Source organism: Amblyomma americanum, chromosome 7, assembly GCF_052857255.1.
Source record: "Amblyomma americanum isolate KBUSLIRL-KWMA chromosome 7, ASM5285725v1, whole genome shotgun sequence".
NCBI lineage: Eukaryota > Metazoa > Arthropoda > Arachnida > Ixodida > Ixodidae > Amblyomma > Amblyomma americanum.
In genome coordinates, this window is record NC_135503.1 from 79,045,112 (window position 1) to 79,063,075 (window position 17,964).

At 47.7% G+C, this 17,964-nt stretch overlaps 1 protein-coding gene across 2 annotated transcripts; it reads left to right on the forward strand.

The window, feature by feature from the left end:
* Nucleotides 1-4,210: 4,210 nt before the first annotated feature.
* LOC144097261 (tubulin beta-4 chain-like) lies at nt 4,211-16,205 on the forward strand. 2 transcript variants are annotated; one of them, XM_077630003.1, is made up of 7 exons: nt 4,211-4,369; nt 5,121-5,229; nt 6,972-7,082; nt 11,193-11,437; nt 12,058-12,257; nt 15,449-15,885; nt 16,020-16,205. In XM_077630003.1, the coding sequence occupies exons 1-7, from the start codon at nt 4,226-4,228 to the stop codon at nt 16,190-16,192; spliced, it is 1,419 nt and encodes a 472-aa protein (XP_077486129.1). In that variant the 5' UTR covers nt 4,211-4,225; the 3' UTR covers nt 16,193-16,205. The 2 variants fall into 2 exon arrangements, with proteins under 2 accessions (XP_077486129.1, XP_077486130.1); XM_077630004.1 differs by having other exon boundaries at nt 6,975-7,082.
* Nucleotides 16,206-17,964: the final 1,759 nt, after the last annotated feature.

The following is a 17,964-nucleotide window of genomic DNA, read 5'->3' on the forward strand; positions in this document are numbered from 1 at the left end:
TTTCTCTTGTCCTTTAACTCTTTGTTTTTTCTCTTTCTCTTCTTTTTTTAGAGACCTCGTTGGCATTCCTCTTTACACCCTCCCTTGCCCCCTACCATGCAGTTCCTCTTTAATGTTGCCTTCTGCATGTACAGGGGTCAAGCCCTTCACGCTTGTCACCAAAATGCGCCCTTCACGCCTTTCCACAAGCCCTTCACGCTTGTCACCAAAATGCGCCCTTCACGCCTTTCCAAGGCAGCCCTGAGGTGTGTGAAAAGAATCCCCCCCCCCCCTTTTTATGTCCTATTTTATATTCTCTCGTGTTGCCACCACCGTTCCTGATTCATATTACCAAGCCTTGTACAATGGCTGTTCTTTCCTTTTTTCACTTCTTTCTTTCTTTTTCTTCTCTCTCTCTCTTTATTAGAGGCCCTCGTTTGCATTCCTCTTTACTCCCCTACTCACCCTCGTCCCCCCCCTCCCCCCCTACCAGTTTCTCTGGAATGTTGCTTCCTCCTTGTACAGGGGTCGAGCCCTTCACGCTTGTCACCAAAATGCTGCAAGGAGCGACCCGACACCTCGAGGGCCTTTCTGAAGGCAGCTCTTAGGCGGGAAAGAATCTCCCCCTTTTTATATTTTTTATTATCTTAATATTTTTATTTTTTTTATCAGAAAATTTTTTTCCGGGCCCCTTGGGAGCACCTGCATTCAGGTTAGAGACGCCTTCTTAGATTGTCACCGATTCTCTCTCTTCCTTTGAAAAAAAATTTTGTTCTTCCTGGCTCTCTTCCCCCCCCCCCCCCCCCTAGTTTTTGAACTCGTGCTTTGCTGTAACCGTGTATTTCGTGCACGCTCTCTATAAAAGCTGCGTGTTTCAAACGCTGTACAACACTCGAAAAAAGGCTGGTCATCCAGCTGAAACGTCGTGAATTAGTATCCTTTTATGTTTCTTCAAGCACAAGGCACTCCACACTCGACAGCAAGGCACTCCGAGCGTAGGCAAATTCTAAAGCTTCAGTTGGGTGAGCACAATGAATGAATGGATCAAATAACATTTATTTACTTACATTCAAACGCATAAACGAACAGTTCGATCAGTGTTTATATTTTTAACGGCAAGCTCTTGATTCACCAAAAGATGAGGAAGACGAGGTTTGTGGCGTTCCGCGATGCGATGCGTTCATCTCTAAATATTCAAATTTCCTTTAAATAATATAAGGTACTCTTTTTACGCACCCTGATCCCTCTCTTCCTGTCCCTCACCTCTTTCATTTCATTTCCTCCATTCTGCCTGCTATCCTTTATTTCCGCTGCCCCAGCTGAGGTGCTTCAGTATCGATGGCAGATGCCGGGGCTAGCAAAAATCTTTTCCTTCCTTTTTACTATTATTTTTAATAAAACCACTACCACCATCACCACCTTCGCCGGATTCTGAGCTGATCCTCTTAATGGGAGTGAGTCATTAACCTTGCGAGACCAACGACAACCAAAGACGGTTGACCACAAATCACCTACTCCTTAAGCGCAGATCGGGTTTGGGGTAGGCGTCGGATTTGTAAATATACCAGCGCAAAGCCAAGCGTAAGCCCTATGTTACTGCAGAAGGAAGACATTACGACCAAATCCATCGCTCGTCCTCAGTGTCGCTCGCGTCTCTTTTTGTACTCACTTCGTTTTACAATGAGTGAGCATCGTTACAACTGATCCTGGTTGGACGAGCGTAATGGACACGCCTGCTCGATGCTGCGGGCATCTTGGAAGCCTTAACGCGGAAGCAATGCGCAAGCTGCGCAACATAATCAGAAAAGCTGTTAAAACTGTATATACTCAACTTCGCGAGATAGGGGTCACAGTCATGTTCTCACAAAAAAAATCCTCAGCATATTTAATCCACTTAATGTACACATTAACTCGAGGCTTCATATCGACGAATGGGCCCCGTTCCAAATCGGCGCTCAGCTTGCCACGTTACAAATGCTGTTAAGGAATTGTCTCTTTTGCTGCAGGGGCCTGATGTTTAATTCACAGGAAATTATTTTAAACACATGTTTTGATGCACAGTACGGGGAAGGCAGAAATGCAACCATTTTTCGCTTAATTTTGTACAGTAGGTATGCGGATATCCATGACTATTGAGGAAGGCTCCAGTTTTGTTCCTCTTACGTTATGTTAAGGTCTGTTTACACGTTTAACCCCATATCGGAGACGCCGCAGTGCCTTTGGCGGTCTTCTGCTGATACCAAGGTCACGAGTTCGATTCCTGCCGCGGCGGCTATATTTCGATGGAGGCGAAATACAAAAATACCCGTGTGCTGCAGCGACAAGTGAAGCATGTTGAAGAGCCCCATTTGGGCTAAATTGTTCTGCAGCCCTCCACTACGGTGTTCGTCATACCCCATGTGTCGGTTCGAGGCGTTAAACTCGACAATTACAAAAAAAGAAAATCTGGAGACCAGTTTTTGTGTCGCGAAACAGGCTTCACGTGACGTTCTACTTTCAGTTCGTTAAGTTCGCGCCTGGCCAGTATGTGGCCTGGCCCCGGTTATCTGCGCACCAGGGGTTCCAGCAGAAATTAATAATAATAATAATAATAATAATAATAATAATAATAATAATAATAATAATAATAATAATAATAATAATAATAATAATAATAATAATAATAATAATAATAATAATAATAATTATTATTATTATTATTATTATTGGTTCGGGGCGGAAAAGAAATGGCACAGTATCGGTCTCATATATCGTTGGACACCTGAACCGCGCCGTAAGAGAAGGGTAAAGGGTGGAGTGAAAGAAGAAAGGAAGAGAGAGGTGCCGTAGTGGAGGGCTCCGGAATAATTTCGACCACCTGGGGATCTTTAACGTGCACTGACATCGCACAGCACACGGGCGCCTTAGCGTTTTTCCTCCATAAAAACGCAGCCGCCGCGGTCCGGTTCGAACCCGGGAACTCCGGATCAGTAGTCGAGCGCCCTAACCACTGAGCCACCGTGGCGGGGCACCAGCAGAAATTCAGATATCCTTTTTTCTGACGGCGGACCCCGGATCTTTGGCTGCCATGTTGGTGAACGTCGCAAAGTGAAAGGTCATGCGCATGTCTAATCCTGTTATCAGCACCTGTGATGTTGGAGGTCGGAGCAAGCGGCTGTAAGTGGATTAGGCATACGCAAGGCCTGTCGCCGTGCTACGTTCACCAACATCAGACAATTTCTTGCGGGCAGTGTGCATACCTAACGCACCGAAAGCAGAACGCCGCCCGGACCAAGGAACGGCAAGAGGCCCGTATTGTGAATCAACATTTACTAAAGCATTCGATGATCCATCAAAAGTATCGAACATTATACCTAGTGAAATCACTGCCAGAATGAACAAATTCTGCGAAAATTGTCTGTGTAAATAGCTTGCAGTTTACCAGGCATATATTGGCACATAACCACCCAGTCTCAACCTGGCAACGTTTGGCAGAAGATTAGGTGGGCGAATGAGATTAAGTTTGCAGGCATAAGGTGGGAGCAGCTGGCAAAGTACAGGGATAATTGGAGAGGCATTGGGAGAATGGGAGAAGCCTTTGCCTTGCAGTGGGCGTAGTCAGGCTGATGACGACGATGATGATAATGACCCACCCAAACCCCCAACCCAACCTCCCATACCCACACCCAACCCCTCCCTCCCAATGGGAAGCCGCTGTTACGAGAGCACACACCAGGATGACCAGCGCAGACTGATCGACCAGGCAAACCCGAATGGAAAAGCTAATGAGGCCATGGACTAAGGTCTCCAACCTCTGCGGGCTACAGTCAGGCTGCTGCTGCTGCTGCTGATGATGATGAATCAAAGTCTAACAATCTTTCGGTTGGATTCAAATTTTAGAACCGACCGCACGTGCACGAGTCGAAAAGTTACAAAAATGGAAAAAGATGCTCAAGAATGCACGCGGAGTTCCTTCGAGTGAAACTAATTTCGAGCACCGAGAAAAGAAAGCAGAAGCAGCCGAGTTTGCCCCTGCAGCCAGTTGAGAGAACCCCGTTCGGTCGGATGCCTTCCGAAACGAGAAATAGTACGCGTTGTACGGCGCATATCCTTTGCACTGCACCCGGTACGTGAACTGAAGGTCTCATATATGAACTCAGAAACGCATTTACCATGGCAGCAACAGGCTGTGGCACTTTCTTAGGTGCTATTGAGTTGACACGCGTACTCATAGGAGCATGTACTGTTGAGGAAGAAGTGAGCGTTGATGCGGCGCAAGGCTACGAATAAGTGGACCCTTGACCCAGGCAGCCAGTCGGCATCTTGGCAGCTGAGTCTCGGAGTGGCATCAAACATGCGTGAGATAGTACACATCCAGACAGGCCAGTGTGGCAACCAGATTGGGGCGAAGGTAAGCCACCTCTACCACCTTGTGGGTTATTTCACGGCTCAAAGGATCGCGATAGCCATTCGGTCCCAGTGCCTGTCCCGGCGCGTTTCACGTTGGCGATTACGTTTCGTCCTAAACGCCGCGTTCTAGAATCTCGTTTCAGGATACGGGCGAAAGTGATTACCTGTGAAGCAGTCGCGGCTTTTAGCAGACGTGCTGCTTTCGTTCTTAGTTGTGGCCTCTTTGCGTGGGACAATAATGTGCCCTAATGCGCATCGAATCTCTTATTCCTGACGGCTGTTCTCGCTCTGACCTTTTAATTACTGCTCGCACTTTGAGAGCGTTATAATATTTTTGTGCCATATTATGCCATATAGCTCAGACGTTATTCCCGGTTGTAAGAAAATTGAAGACAATCGGTCTCAACGGAGAGGTGACCTGGAACAGTCTGATGGCAAATGACTGCCGCAAAGCGATCGGCGAGGATTCTTTGCCGGAATTTCTTTTCGTATGACCTTGTTTTCGCGTATGACGTAATTCAAAGGCCTCAAGTGGTCTTAGGTCCTGCTGGCTTTCCGCCATCAGCAAAACATATGACGCGTGAGAATCGATGGCAGTTGACGAGTTGACTACAAACACCAGTTGACAAGTGTAACTGTAGCAGTTAAGTTGCTTTCGCTGTGAATTCTAGCCTGTAAATATGCTTTGACTGTCGCCACTGCGCGATGTGACGCCACTCTGATTAATTACTGATATCTTTTCCCGTCTGCAGTTTTGGGAGGTGATTTCTGATGAGCACGGCATCGATCCAAGCGGGGCGTACTATGGCGATTCGGACCTCCAGTTGGAGCGCATCAATGTCTACTACAATGAGGCCTCCGGTACGCGTCTGGCAGTATTTCGGTTGATAATTTCACTTTGAAGCTTGCCCGTCGCGTTGAACTTGCCTTGCGGCTGTTTCGCGCTGCTAAGCATTACGGAAATTTGCCGGGACGGTTGGCAGATGACTTCAACAAAAACAGCAAGCGAAAGACAAAACCGATGGCTGTGTGAATGGGTGTCTCATATTCTCGGTCCTGTCTTAACAGCGCTGTTTGTGGTGTTAAGCTGTTATCTGGACTCTCAATGGAGCTTCTTCAACGGCAGGCCTTTGATCTTCGAGCTTTAAATTGTACAACCGATCGCGCATTTTTAGTTAGATCACAGTGCAACGTCTAGTGGCCTCTTCTGCTTGCGGCATGTTATGTTAGGCCATTGCAGCTTTTCAGGTTGCATTGCCAGAAGTCCCGCAGGGATTAGTTTGAAGGTTCTTTATCAAAGGCTTTTTTTCTCATAGGCAATGAATGTTAACAACGAGAATGAGTTCTGAGTACTAATAATTGGCTTTTGGGGAAGGAAATGGCGCAGCGTGTCTCATATATCGGCGGACACCTGAAGCGCGCCGTAAGGGAAGGGATAAAGGTGGGAGTGAAAGAAGAAAGGAAGAGAGAGGTGACCCGCCGCGGTGGCTCAGTGGTTAGGGCGCTCGACTACTGATCCGGAGTTCCCGGGTTCGAACCCGACCGCGGCGGCTGCGTTTTTATGGAGGAAAAACGCTAAGGCGCCCGTATGCTGTGCGATGTCAGTGCATGTTAAAGATCCCCAGGTGGTCGAAATTATTCCGTAGCCCTCCACTACGGACCTGTTCGTTCCTATCTTCTTTCACTCCCTCCTTTATCCCTTTCCTTACGGCGCGGTTCAGGTGTTCAACGATATATGAGACAGATACTGCGCCATTTCCATTCCACCAAAAACCAATTATTATTAAGAGAGAGGTGCCGTAGTAGAGAGCCCTCCGGAAGAATTTCGACCACCTGTGGGTTTTTAACGTGCACTGACATCGCACAGCACACAGGCGCCTTAGCGTTTTGCCTCCATAAAAACTCAACCGCCGCGGTCGGGTTCGAACCCGAGTTCTGAATTCCCTCGTCAGGTTTGACGAGGATATAGTAAGTCTCCCCTCTCCAACGTTTCCTCTTGCTGCAGTGAGTTTGTAAGGCGTTTTTAACTCTATGTTTGCTAATAATACCGCCGCTGTGCTTCATTTGGAAGGGGCTCGATCATGAAATCCATGATTCGGTAGACGCATTTCTATGGAGGCGAGATTCTAAAGAGCCCTGTGTTCTGCGATCTTATTGCGCGTAAATCAATCCCAGGTGTGCAAATTTATCCAGAGGCCTGCACTACCGCGTTGATCACAGCCCATGTACAGTATTCGGAAAGTTAATCCCATATTCTACACTGTAAGTTTCGTAATACTGAACAGAATCGCAACAGGAGTTGCAACAGGACGTTAATGTAGTAACATCATTTTGATCCATCTCAAATTATTTATCAACATTTAACCTTCTGTTTTTCTGCTGAAATTTATTGAAATCTTTGATTAAACATAATTGGATCTGCTATTTAAAAAAGGGGAGGTGGCGCCAGGTCCTAGTAGTGCCGCTTTTATTTTGCTTTGACATCTTCAGTTGGCGCGCTCTATTTTCATTGCTTCTTTAACTGGCTTTGTTGTGACGCAGGTACTTTTAATAACTGTACGGTATGTTTGTTGCCACTAAGTGATATTTGTTTTTTGTTTGAGGAGGTAAATACGTGCCTCGGGCCATCCTGGTTGACCTGGAGCCGGGAACCATGGACGCCGTCCGCTCGGGACCCTTTGGACAACTCTTCCGGCCGGACAACTTTGTGTTCGGTAAGGGGCAGCTTGGCTTAAAACCTACTACATAAACGCACCCACAAGAACGCACAGTATAGACTAATCTTAAAAGTGGACAACTGGCTAAATTTGTACGCACATCTCTGTACGCACAGCGAAACCTCGGTGATTATAGTCCAGTCCGAGTGGCAGTCAGTTTAATACAGCCACGGAATCAAGGACTTCGAGTTTGATCTATGGGCATTCTCATCAATTCCTTGCGAAGCCTAGTCCACCAAGATTGAGGCGCAAGTTTGGCGGTTCATCAAAAATATAGTGCGCCGTGAAAAGAGTATACGACGACAGAGGCAACACATGCGCCATTTCAAAAATAAAATGAAAATAAAACGTAAGATGGGGTCAGAGACCCATTTCCGAAGCATTTCACTCTAAAAAATCCGAGCATCAGGCAAGGGCAAGGGGAAGATTGTGCCTATTATATCACTGGTGGGTACCCAGCGGCACTGGGGACCGAACCCTGGACTTCCCGCATGCGAGGCGGTTGCTCAAACCACTAGGCCACAGGTGCGGTATTGAGGTAAACAATTTGAGGATAGCTTGCATATATGTACAGTTATGAAACATGTTATTTTTCCAGATTTACTGGTAACATCTTAAATAGCACTTGTAGCCAATCCTTGAAAGTCGTGAAGGAAGCCTCTCTTTTTTCTCGCACTGCCGCTGTGCGATGCCAGTGCACGTTAAAGATCCCCAGGTGATCGAAATTATTCCTGAGCCCTCCACCACGGCACCTCTTTCTTCCTTTCTTCTTTCACTCCTGCCTTTATCACTTCCCTTATGGCGCAGTTCAGGTGTCCGCCGATATATGAGACAGATACTGCGCCATTTCCCTTCCCCAAAAACAAATTATTGTTAGCTCCATTAATCGAGGATATACAATGCAAAAGCTGTCTGCGTTCAATGTGTTCATTGGCGTGGACACCGTTATAGACGCTTAAAGAAGTGCGTAAACTGGCTCCCCGGGTCAGTGGACGCTTCGCTCGCCCTTCGAGCTACGTGACGATGGTGGAGAAGTGGGCTGCATACATTAGCACTGAAAACTTCGTGGTAGACACGTGGCACTGCAGCAACAGGCCGCAGCGTTCATTGGGTGATCAACCTGTCGCGATCATCAACTGCCACCTGAGACAGGTGCAGGGTGGACGCGCTGCATTTACAAAGTGCGGAAGGCAATCAAAGGGGGTTTTAAAACGAAAGCTTTACTGGCCGTAAACATGAGATTTCGCCGTGTCGGCGCTCCGCGGAAGCATATAACGTCACAACGCGCGCCACACTGCGTATATTTCTCTCTCTCTTTCGCTCCCTAGTCACTACTGTGCTTGCGCCACTAGTAGCACCGATCCACATGTGTTGCGCCGCTGCGCAGTGCCACGCCTTTCCTCAAAATCCAACTTTCAATTTTGAGTTTTCTCTTTCTTCTTTCCCTGTCTCCTTTACCCCTTCCGTTACGGCGCGGTTCGGGTGTCCACCGAGATATGCGAGACGGATACTGACCCAATTCCTTTCCTCATAAACCAAACAAAACTAGTCAGCCGACGGTGTTCATAGTTCATTGGCGTTGACAACTTGAAAAGGTCGTTCATTTTCACGAAAGGATAGGCGTAATAATAACAATAATAATTGGTTTTTGGGGAAAGAAAATAGCGCAGTATCCGTCTCGTATATCGTTGGAGACCTGAACCGCGTCGTAAGGCAAGGAATAAACGAGGGAGTGAAAGAAGGAATGAAGAAAAGGGTGCCGTAGCGGAGGGCTACGGAATAAATTCGACCACCTGGGGATCTTTAACGTGCACTGACATCGCACAGCACACGGGCGCCTTAGCGTTTTTCCTCCATAAAAACGCAACCGCCGCGGTCGGGTTCGAACCAGGAGCTCCGGGTCTGTCTGTCTGTCTGTCTGTCTGTCTGTCTGTCTGTCTGTCTGTCTGTCTGTCTGTCTGTCTGTCTGTCTGTCTGTCTGTCTGTCTGTCTGTCTGTCTGTCTGTCTGTCTGTCTGTCTGTCTGTCTGTCTGTCTGTCTGTCTGTCTGTCTGTTGTTGCCAGGAAGAAAGAAAATGAAAGTGCACAGGCCTGCTCACTGGCTCTAGCCGAGCCACAATCGCTACCACGTGCAGATAGTAGGAGAGTTGAAAGATGGGATAGAAAGACAGGATAGTAAAGACGCGCTAAAGACAAGGCTGATCCCGGAGATAGTGCAATACCGGGCCAACCGATGGCGGGAGTGAAGCATCCCTCAAACTCTCCGCCACATTTCCAAAAATAAGTCCATTTGGACCCGTAACAGATACTCTACGGGGTCCGGAACATTCACATGCATCTAGTGGACATATAATCATCGCAAGCCTGATTATATGCCCTAGTGCTCCAGAGCTCCGGATCAGTAGCCGAGCGCCCTAACCCCTGAGCCACCGCGGCGCACAACCGGCTCCGTGGGTTAGTGGAGACCTAAACCTCGCTTTCATGTACGTGGCGTTGGTGTCTACTGCAAAAGACAGCTTTTATTGCGTTCCCCACAGTGTATAGGCAGCGCGCCCTCCCTGTCACCCTGGGAGGTGGCATGCAATTAATGGTTGATCGCGAGATATTCATAACCAAACGAATGCTGCGGCCTAGCCATTGCTTCACTGCCGCATGTCAGACACAACGCTGTCAGCACTATTGCATTCAGGCCACATCTCTCTCTCACCACTGCCACATGCGTCAAAGCACGAATGCGGCGTCCGCATACCCAGGCAGCCAGTTATGCGCCCTTCCTTTGTTCAAAGCCAATGCCGTCTTGAACATTGTCAACGCCGAAGAACACAGTGAACGCCGACACCTTTCGCTTTGTATATCCTGGATTAACTGAACTAATCCAAATTAAGTTTTTGCAGTTGGATGCGAACGCCACGTAACACAAAAGCGAAAGTGAGGTGTCCACTGACCCAGGGAGCCACTTGTGCGCGTTTCTTTTCGTAAAAATGAACGGCTTCTACGTTGTAAACACCAATGAACCAAATGAGCCCCGGAGGCTCACTTGTTTTGTTTGGTTTTGAGGAAAAGAAATGGCGCAGTAACTGTCTCATATGTCTCGGTGGACACTAGAACCGGCCCATAATGGAAGGAATAAAGGAGGGATAGAAAGAAGAAAACAGAAAGAGCAACTTGAAAATCGAATTTTTAGGAAAGGTGAGGCGCGGCGCAGCGGCGGTGGTGGTGGTGGTAGTGGTTTTATTAAAATAATAGTAAAAAGGAAGGAAAAGATTTTTGCTAGCCCCGGCATCTGCCATCGATACTGAAGCACCTGAGCTGGGGCAGCCGAAATAAAGGATAGCAGGCAGAATGGAGAAATGAAATGAAAGAGGTGGGGGGACAGGAAGAGAGGTTAGGGGGAGAAGCAATATGTACAAACTATTTACACAATAAGAAATGTATCCAGGTTGTGCGCGTGCTTAGTTCATTTTAGAGACGGAACACCTATGGCTCGGTGAAACTAGTGGCTCATTAGCAGAAGTTACTAGACACGCTTACCCGAAATGGGCCGGCTATACCCTAGCGTAGCAATCGCTACAAAAGCTTCCATCCGCCTTTGACACAACACCACATCACTCAGCAAAACGGATAGGTGGCGCATTACGCAAGGAAGGGAGGTGGCCCTCTGCGGGGACAATCCGGCATAAATCAAAAGATTACAGACAGATATAATACAGGATATGAGCACAGGAGGCGGTTCTCCCTACCCGGTGTTCACGTCATTTGTCACCCGTTTACATAGTGACTCGCTGGAGAGATTGGGTTCTGTAGCCGAGTACAATACAAGCCAGGACTTGTTGAATTGTTTGCAGACGTGAACATATATTTTCAACTTCTTTCACACGCCACATTATCGTAAACTTGCGCAAGCTGTTAACTTCTACTGTGTTGTGCGTTGCTTATCCCTCTACTGGCTACGTCCACCACAAAGCATAAGTCTAGTTTTTTCCGCGTTCCAGGCTGCTGTGTGCATTTCGCCCAGTGCATGGCTTTCCTTAATTGCATATTCTAGTATTGATTTCCTTCATAATAGAGTATGCACGAGTGTACGCCTCTGACAATGTTCCCCCTTCAGGTCAGGGAGGTGCGGGCAACAACTGGGCTAAGGGCCACTACACCGAGGGTGCCGAACTGGTGGACTCGGTGCTCGACGTCGTGCGCAAGGAAGCGGAGTCCTGCGACTGCCTGCAGGGATTCCAGCTGACCCACTCCCTGGGGGGAGGTACTGGATCTGGCATGGGCACGCTGCTCATCTCGAAGATCCGTGAAGAGTACCCCGATCGCATCATGAACACCTACAGTGTAGTGCCCTCTCCAAAGGTGTGTGACAATACCCATCAGAACAAATTTAGACGTCGTTGTTCTACAGCGCTGATCGGCGTCAACACGAACAGGGGTTCATGTCCTTCCTGTGCACCACGTCATTTACACGCTTTCGCGACGCGTGTTGTTGTATCGCGTCATCTGCTACTTTCGTTTTCTTAATAGCGACTAATCACGCGCACAACCTGGACACATTACTTATTGTGTAAATAGTTTGTACATATTACTTCTCCCCCTGTCCTCTATTCCTGTCCCCTCACCTCTTTCATTTCATTTCTCCATTCTGCCTGCTGTCCTTTATTTCCGCTGCCCCAGCTCAGGTGCCTCAGTATCGATGGCAGATGCCGGGGCTAGCAAAAATCTTTTCCTTCCTTTTTACTATTATTTTTAATAAAACCACTACCACCACTTTAATAACGGTGAAGATCGCTCGAATCGCGCAAGAAAGTATCAGCATAACATCGAACAGAATTCGCTCGCGTGTTCACGGTAACGGTGACCGAAGGTTTACATCAAATATGTTATCTTTTTGCTTTTTTTGGTTTTTTGTTTTCGTAGAGTTTGAATTAATGCTTGCCTTCACCTGGTAATCGCGGTCCTTCTGCCGTTTTCTGTAGGTTTCGGACACCGTCGTCGAGCCCTACAATGCTACCCTTTCTGTGCATCAGCTTGTGGAGAACACCGACGAGACCTTCTGCATCGACAACGAGGCGCTCTATGACATCTGCTTCCGGACGCTGAAGCTCACTACTCCAACGTACGGAGACCTCAACCACTTGGTCTCCGCAACTATGTCTGGTGTGACCACATGCCTTCGGTGAGTGCTCAGCTTCCGCGTGTATACAAGCGCAATATGGTTTGGTTTGGTTAATGAGGGTTTAACGTCCCAAAACGACTCATGATATGAGAGACGCCGTAGTGAAGGGTTCCGGAAATTTCGACCACCTGGGGTTCTTTGACGTGCACCGACATAGCGCAGCACACGGGCCTCCAGAATTTCGCCTCCATCGAAATTCGACTTCCGCGGCCGGGATCGGATCCGCGTCTTTCGTCCCAGCAGCCGAGCGCCATAACCACTGTGCCACCGCGGCAGCACAGGCGCAATATTATCATCGGTCCAAAATTCGAAAAACAAACAGCTGCATAGGTGTACAGACCCAAAGTCTGTCATGGGGGCAACTATGTAAGTCGTGCATGTCTCAGGACAGGCGCACACCCCTTCACTACAGTTCTCCGCGAGGCGGTAGTCAGGCTAGCAAGCTCGCAGATTCTCCGAAAAGCGAGTTGTTTTTTGGACAGTAAAAAAACCAAATTTCTAGTAGGAAAACTACGGCATGACCGGGAACCTGGCAGCGTTACATCCGTACGATCACTCCGCGTGGCGAAGGGCAGCACGATGGTGTTACATATCTTGCAGACCTGCACAGATCTATACAGGTGCTTCAGCGTCAGCGTAGAAGGCTAGCATGCTGACGATTATGTTGTAAGCGTTGCGTCAGTATGCTGGCCTGTGGACGGCAGGCAGTTGTCGTACCGTGGCTGGTCTTATTGTAGTACAAGATTACTTTAGCAAGGTCTGCCGTAAATCCAGTATCTATGCCTATGATTACAATTTATGGAGGTCTAATCGTAGAAGGGTCTTTCCGACTATTAACTTCGCTGCCATGGGGTACTACGCTTCAGGGAAGAGGGTCAATGAAGTTGCCGCAGTCATCTCATCGGATGTCGACGGTTGGAAGGGACTATGCTGGTCCATTCCAAATGAATTCGAGAAATCTGCTTGATAATTCACTTACGCTAAATTCTGTTGGGTTTTCAGCAAGAGTTCTGCATCGTTGTCGAACAGTATTTTTTTTCAGAAAGCAGAGTGGCAGAGTGCGTGCGCATAATCCGAGGAGACATACGGTTCACACATCGTGGGGGGCTTGCCATTTATTTTCGAAGGTTTGCAGCAACTACTACAAGGCAGGTTGTCGCGTAAGGTGCGAGTTTTTCTAGAAGACGCCGTATATATGCAGGAAGTGGACGAACTAGGCTGGATCCCCTAGATGGTAAGGGGGGAACTTAGCTATGTTGTTGAGCGACCGCGTTGGCGCCCATCAGACGCGTGAAGGCATCCGCAGTTGCCTGAATGGCTTCGCATCTTATTTTTGCCGTTTTAACTGATACCCGTGATACAGTAGTGGTGCCGGTGTGGTTCTTTTCTTATTAATTTAAATGGCTCAAACTGCACTTTGTCATAATCTATATTTTATTTTTTTTTAATTTTTCTTTTATTTCGATATACTGTCAACGCCAAGCGGGGTTTTTACAGGGGCGGGCGCACTTCAAAAAATGCATAGCTTCCAGATAAAATATTTATAGAACAGTAAGCAGTTGTACAATGAAAAGGATGGTTCTAGTTAAAGCAAGACAAGAACTAACAAATTCGAGGTAATCAGTTATACAGAACAAAGTTTATATCACAAGCATTTTAACAATATTTAGTCAGTTTTGTGGCAATGTACACAGCTCGGCAAGCTCCAAAAATTTGAGGACTGTTGGCTGCATTACAATATGAAGCGTCAAGTGCATTCCATTCGCGCTCTTCTCGCGAAAAAAAAGAAAAATAGAATGTGTTATTGCAACAAAAAAATTCATCACGTGTTTGAGGATGTTTACGGCGGGTGATTCTGGAGTGGCTTATATTGACGAAGTCTTCAGAGTTAAGCTTAAATGAATTGTGCAGAAGAAACTAGAAGAATTTCAAGCGGTGCAGTTTTGATCGGATAGATAAAGGCAGAAGTCCTGCGCGATGCAAAAGTTCAGAAGGTGAATCTGTGCGTCTTTACTGGTTATAGATAAATTGCGCAGCTTTTCGCTGCATACTTTCCAGTGCGGCTACAGTACTACTTGTATAAGGGAACCGTGTAATGTTAGCATATTCTAATACCGGGCGGATAAGCGTAGTGTATGCCAGAAGCGTTATTTGGGGAGTTTTCCAAGGAACCTTTCAGGAAAAGCAGTTTGTTCATTGCCTTAATTGCTATATACTGAACGTGCGTTGTCCACTTCAGGTCGGATGAGATAAGGATGCCCAGAAGATATCGGTATTCCGTAACAGTTCGTAGCGCAGTGCTCAGAACCATAAGTGAACTTAAGCGGATTTTTTTTCTTTGTGACGGACATAGAAACACTCCTGCCTTTGTTAATGACCATACTCCAATCATGGCACCACTGAAAAACTTTATGCAAAGCGCTATTTAGTTTGATCTGGTCAGATCGATGTTGAATTTTATGATAAAGAACGCAATCGTCTACAAACAGTCTCATCTGTACTTAATTTTCGTTATTTATGTCATTAATAAATAGCAAAAATAAAATAGGCGCCAGTACAGATCCTTGGGGGACACCAGATAAAACGGGAATAATGTCGGAGGTATTTCCGTCGAATTGGACAAATTGGTAACGTTCAGACAACAAACTGCTGATCCATTGTGGACGGGACCATCGCCAATTAAATCCTTTTGTTTGTATATAAATTTTTGGTGCGAAACCCGCTCGAACGCTTTGGAAAAGTCAAGGAAAAAAATTAAATGAAATTGCGACTGTGGTCCAAGGCAATTTGGTTCAAGATATTCGCGCCTCGTAAGCAACTTTAAAGTCCGTTGAAGTACCTCCTAAATTGAGCAGTGTTGTCGGAATAATTGAATATTTGGCCGACCAGTATTCTATAGACTCCGAACAGGCAGAAAATCAGTGCAATTTTTTGTGGTAGGTTTCGAGCACATCCAAATCGTTTGCACGAAATTTCTGAATACCGGAATACCGCAATATTCCATGCAATATTCTAAAAAACCCGCTGTGCAACATCAAGCCGTTTTATATGGTTATGTTGCTGCACGAGCATCAACCTCTTAATGACTTTTGTAATATGCGAATATATATCTCAGCCTACTTACGCAATCGGAATTCTCCTTTATATGCATTTATGTACACATTTATCAAGGCTCTTCACTGCTCTTTCAGGTTTCCTGGACAGCTGAATGCTGATCTTCGCAAATTGGCCGTGAACATGGTGCCCTTCCCGCGCCTCCACTTCTTTATGACTGGCTTCGCTCCGCTCACTTCCCGAGGCAGCCAGCAGTACCGGGCTTTGACAGTGCCGGAACTGACGCAACAGATGTTCGATGCCAAAAACATGATGGCTGCTTGCGACCCCCGCCATGGCCGTTACTTGACAGTGGCTGCAGTCTTCAGAGGCCGAATGAGCATGCGGGAAGTGGATGACCAGATGCTACAGATCCAGAACAAGCACTCTGGCTCGTTCGTCGAATGGATACCGAACAACGTCAAGACTGCAGTCTGTGACATACCGCCTCGAGGTCTGAAAATGTCGGCTACTTTCATTGGGAACAGCACAGCCATTCAAGAGCTTTTCAAGCGAATCTCCGAACAGTTTACCGGTAACTACGTCTGTCATTTGAAGATGGTTCTCAAAAGCAAATTCTTTTATTAAAGCTCGTTTGTGCCTCTTGTGTGGATTGACGTATTTGATGTAGTGTGACCCCGCCTGCTTGATATATTTTTTTTTGTGCAGCTATGTTCCGCCGCAAAGCCTTTCTGCACTGGTACACCGGAGAGGGCATGGACGAGTTGGAGTTCACCGAGGCAGAGTCCAACATGAACGACCTGGTGTCCGAATACCAACAGTACCAGGAGGCCACAGCTGATGATGAGGGAGAGTTCGAAGAGACCCAGGCAGAGGCCTAGTTTTTTTTTCTACAGGCAGTGCTTTTTCTTTCGCTTGAGAATAAAGTTTTTGTTTCTCATCGATCCTTCCTTTCGAGCGAGGTGCCTGTACTATTTAGTACGTCGTAGGTTCGGACTGCGTCACAAGGATGACCACGTGATGTAACGACACCTTACTCTATTGCAATGGGGGGCGCTGCGAGCGGTCGAGCCGATCGGACAAGCTCCGCATGGGCTCCGTCGAAAATCTCTATCACCCGCTTTGACTTTCGCCCACGACCCAAACTCTCGTCGGATTCGTCAATCGGAACTTTCAGCGACCGAAGAGGATACCATACTCTCTGAGGTGGGTTCACTTGCTCGGGTTTTATTGGACTTTGAGGCTCCGACCACGCCGGACCGCTCAGCCTAGCGTTAGCGCTATTAGGCTCGGCGGCCTTCGGGCCCAAAATAATCGCTGTAGGGCCCCTGGTGGGCTGGTCCGAAGCAGCGGAAATGGACGCGGAAGTCGGGGGAACCTCCGCGGAAGAAGACTACGAGCCAGAAGGCTGGTATAAGGCCAAGAAAGGAGGAAAAGCTGCACGAATGCAACGCCAGGAGCGGCAACCGGAAGTCAGTGGCGCCGCCACGCAGCAGAGGCCGAACCATTTCAAACGCGCCGCGAAAAAGAAGCTGGCGGAAAAATCAGTTGGAAAACAGCACGTGCGCATCCCCGATGGCGCAACGCGGATAATTCTGCGCCCCGCCGCGGTGGCTCTGTGGTTAGGGCGCTCGACTACTGATCCGGAGCTCCCGGGTTCGAACCCGACCGTGGCGGCTGCGTTTTTATGGAGGAAAAACGCTAAGGCGCCCGTGTGCTGTGCGATGTCAGTGCACGTTAAAGATCCCCAGATGGTTTAGAAGAACGTCAGTTTGGGCTAGATGGTGCATTATTTGAGACAGAAATGGTAATAGCGCTGCAAATAGACGTACACAAGAAAGACCGACATGTCAGTCTTTCTTGTGTACGTCTATATGCAGCGCTATTACCATTTATGTCTCAGATCCCCAGATGGTCGAAATTATTCCGGAGCCCTCCACTACGGCACCTCTCGCTTCCTTTCTTCTTTCATTCCCTCCTTTACCCTTCCCTTACGGCGCGGTTCAGGTGTCCAACGATATATGAGACAGATACTGCGCCATTTCCTTTCCCCCCCAAAACCAATTATTATTATTATAATTCTGCGACCGCAAGGGGGCCTCGCTCCCCTCACAAGGCTCTTTTTTTTTTTATTCGAGAAGTGTGCCATGAGGCATAAGTGGAAAAAGGAAAGGGGGGAAGGAATGCACGGGATTGAAAGTTAAAAGAAGGCGTGAAGAACCGTTGCGCTGAGGTAGTCGCAGAGGTTGTTAATGAAACGGTTGTCCATTGTCCACTTCACGAAGTCACTTTCGCGGTTCCACCGCAGGCCCACCTCCCTGAGGAGCCGTTTTCTGATAGCAGCCGTCGCTGGGCACGTCCACAACAAGTGCCGCATATCACATATGTCCGGTGCAGCGCCACAGTGAGGGCACCTGTCAGGTAGTGGCAGATCTTTGGCACGCCACCGATGACGGACAGAAGGCTCGGAGCCGCCAGGCTGTTGTACTACGTGTGCAAGGAGACTGGGATCTCCTACGGAGACGCTCGGAGGGACATCCTCTCGCCCAACGAAGCCCAGCAGACCCTTTTAATCGCTACTGAAGACAAGAAAATGGCGGAAAAAATACCAGCAAACAACTTCCATCACCACGGAAGAAGGAAGCAAGGCGGA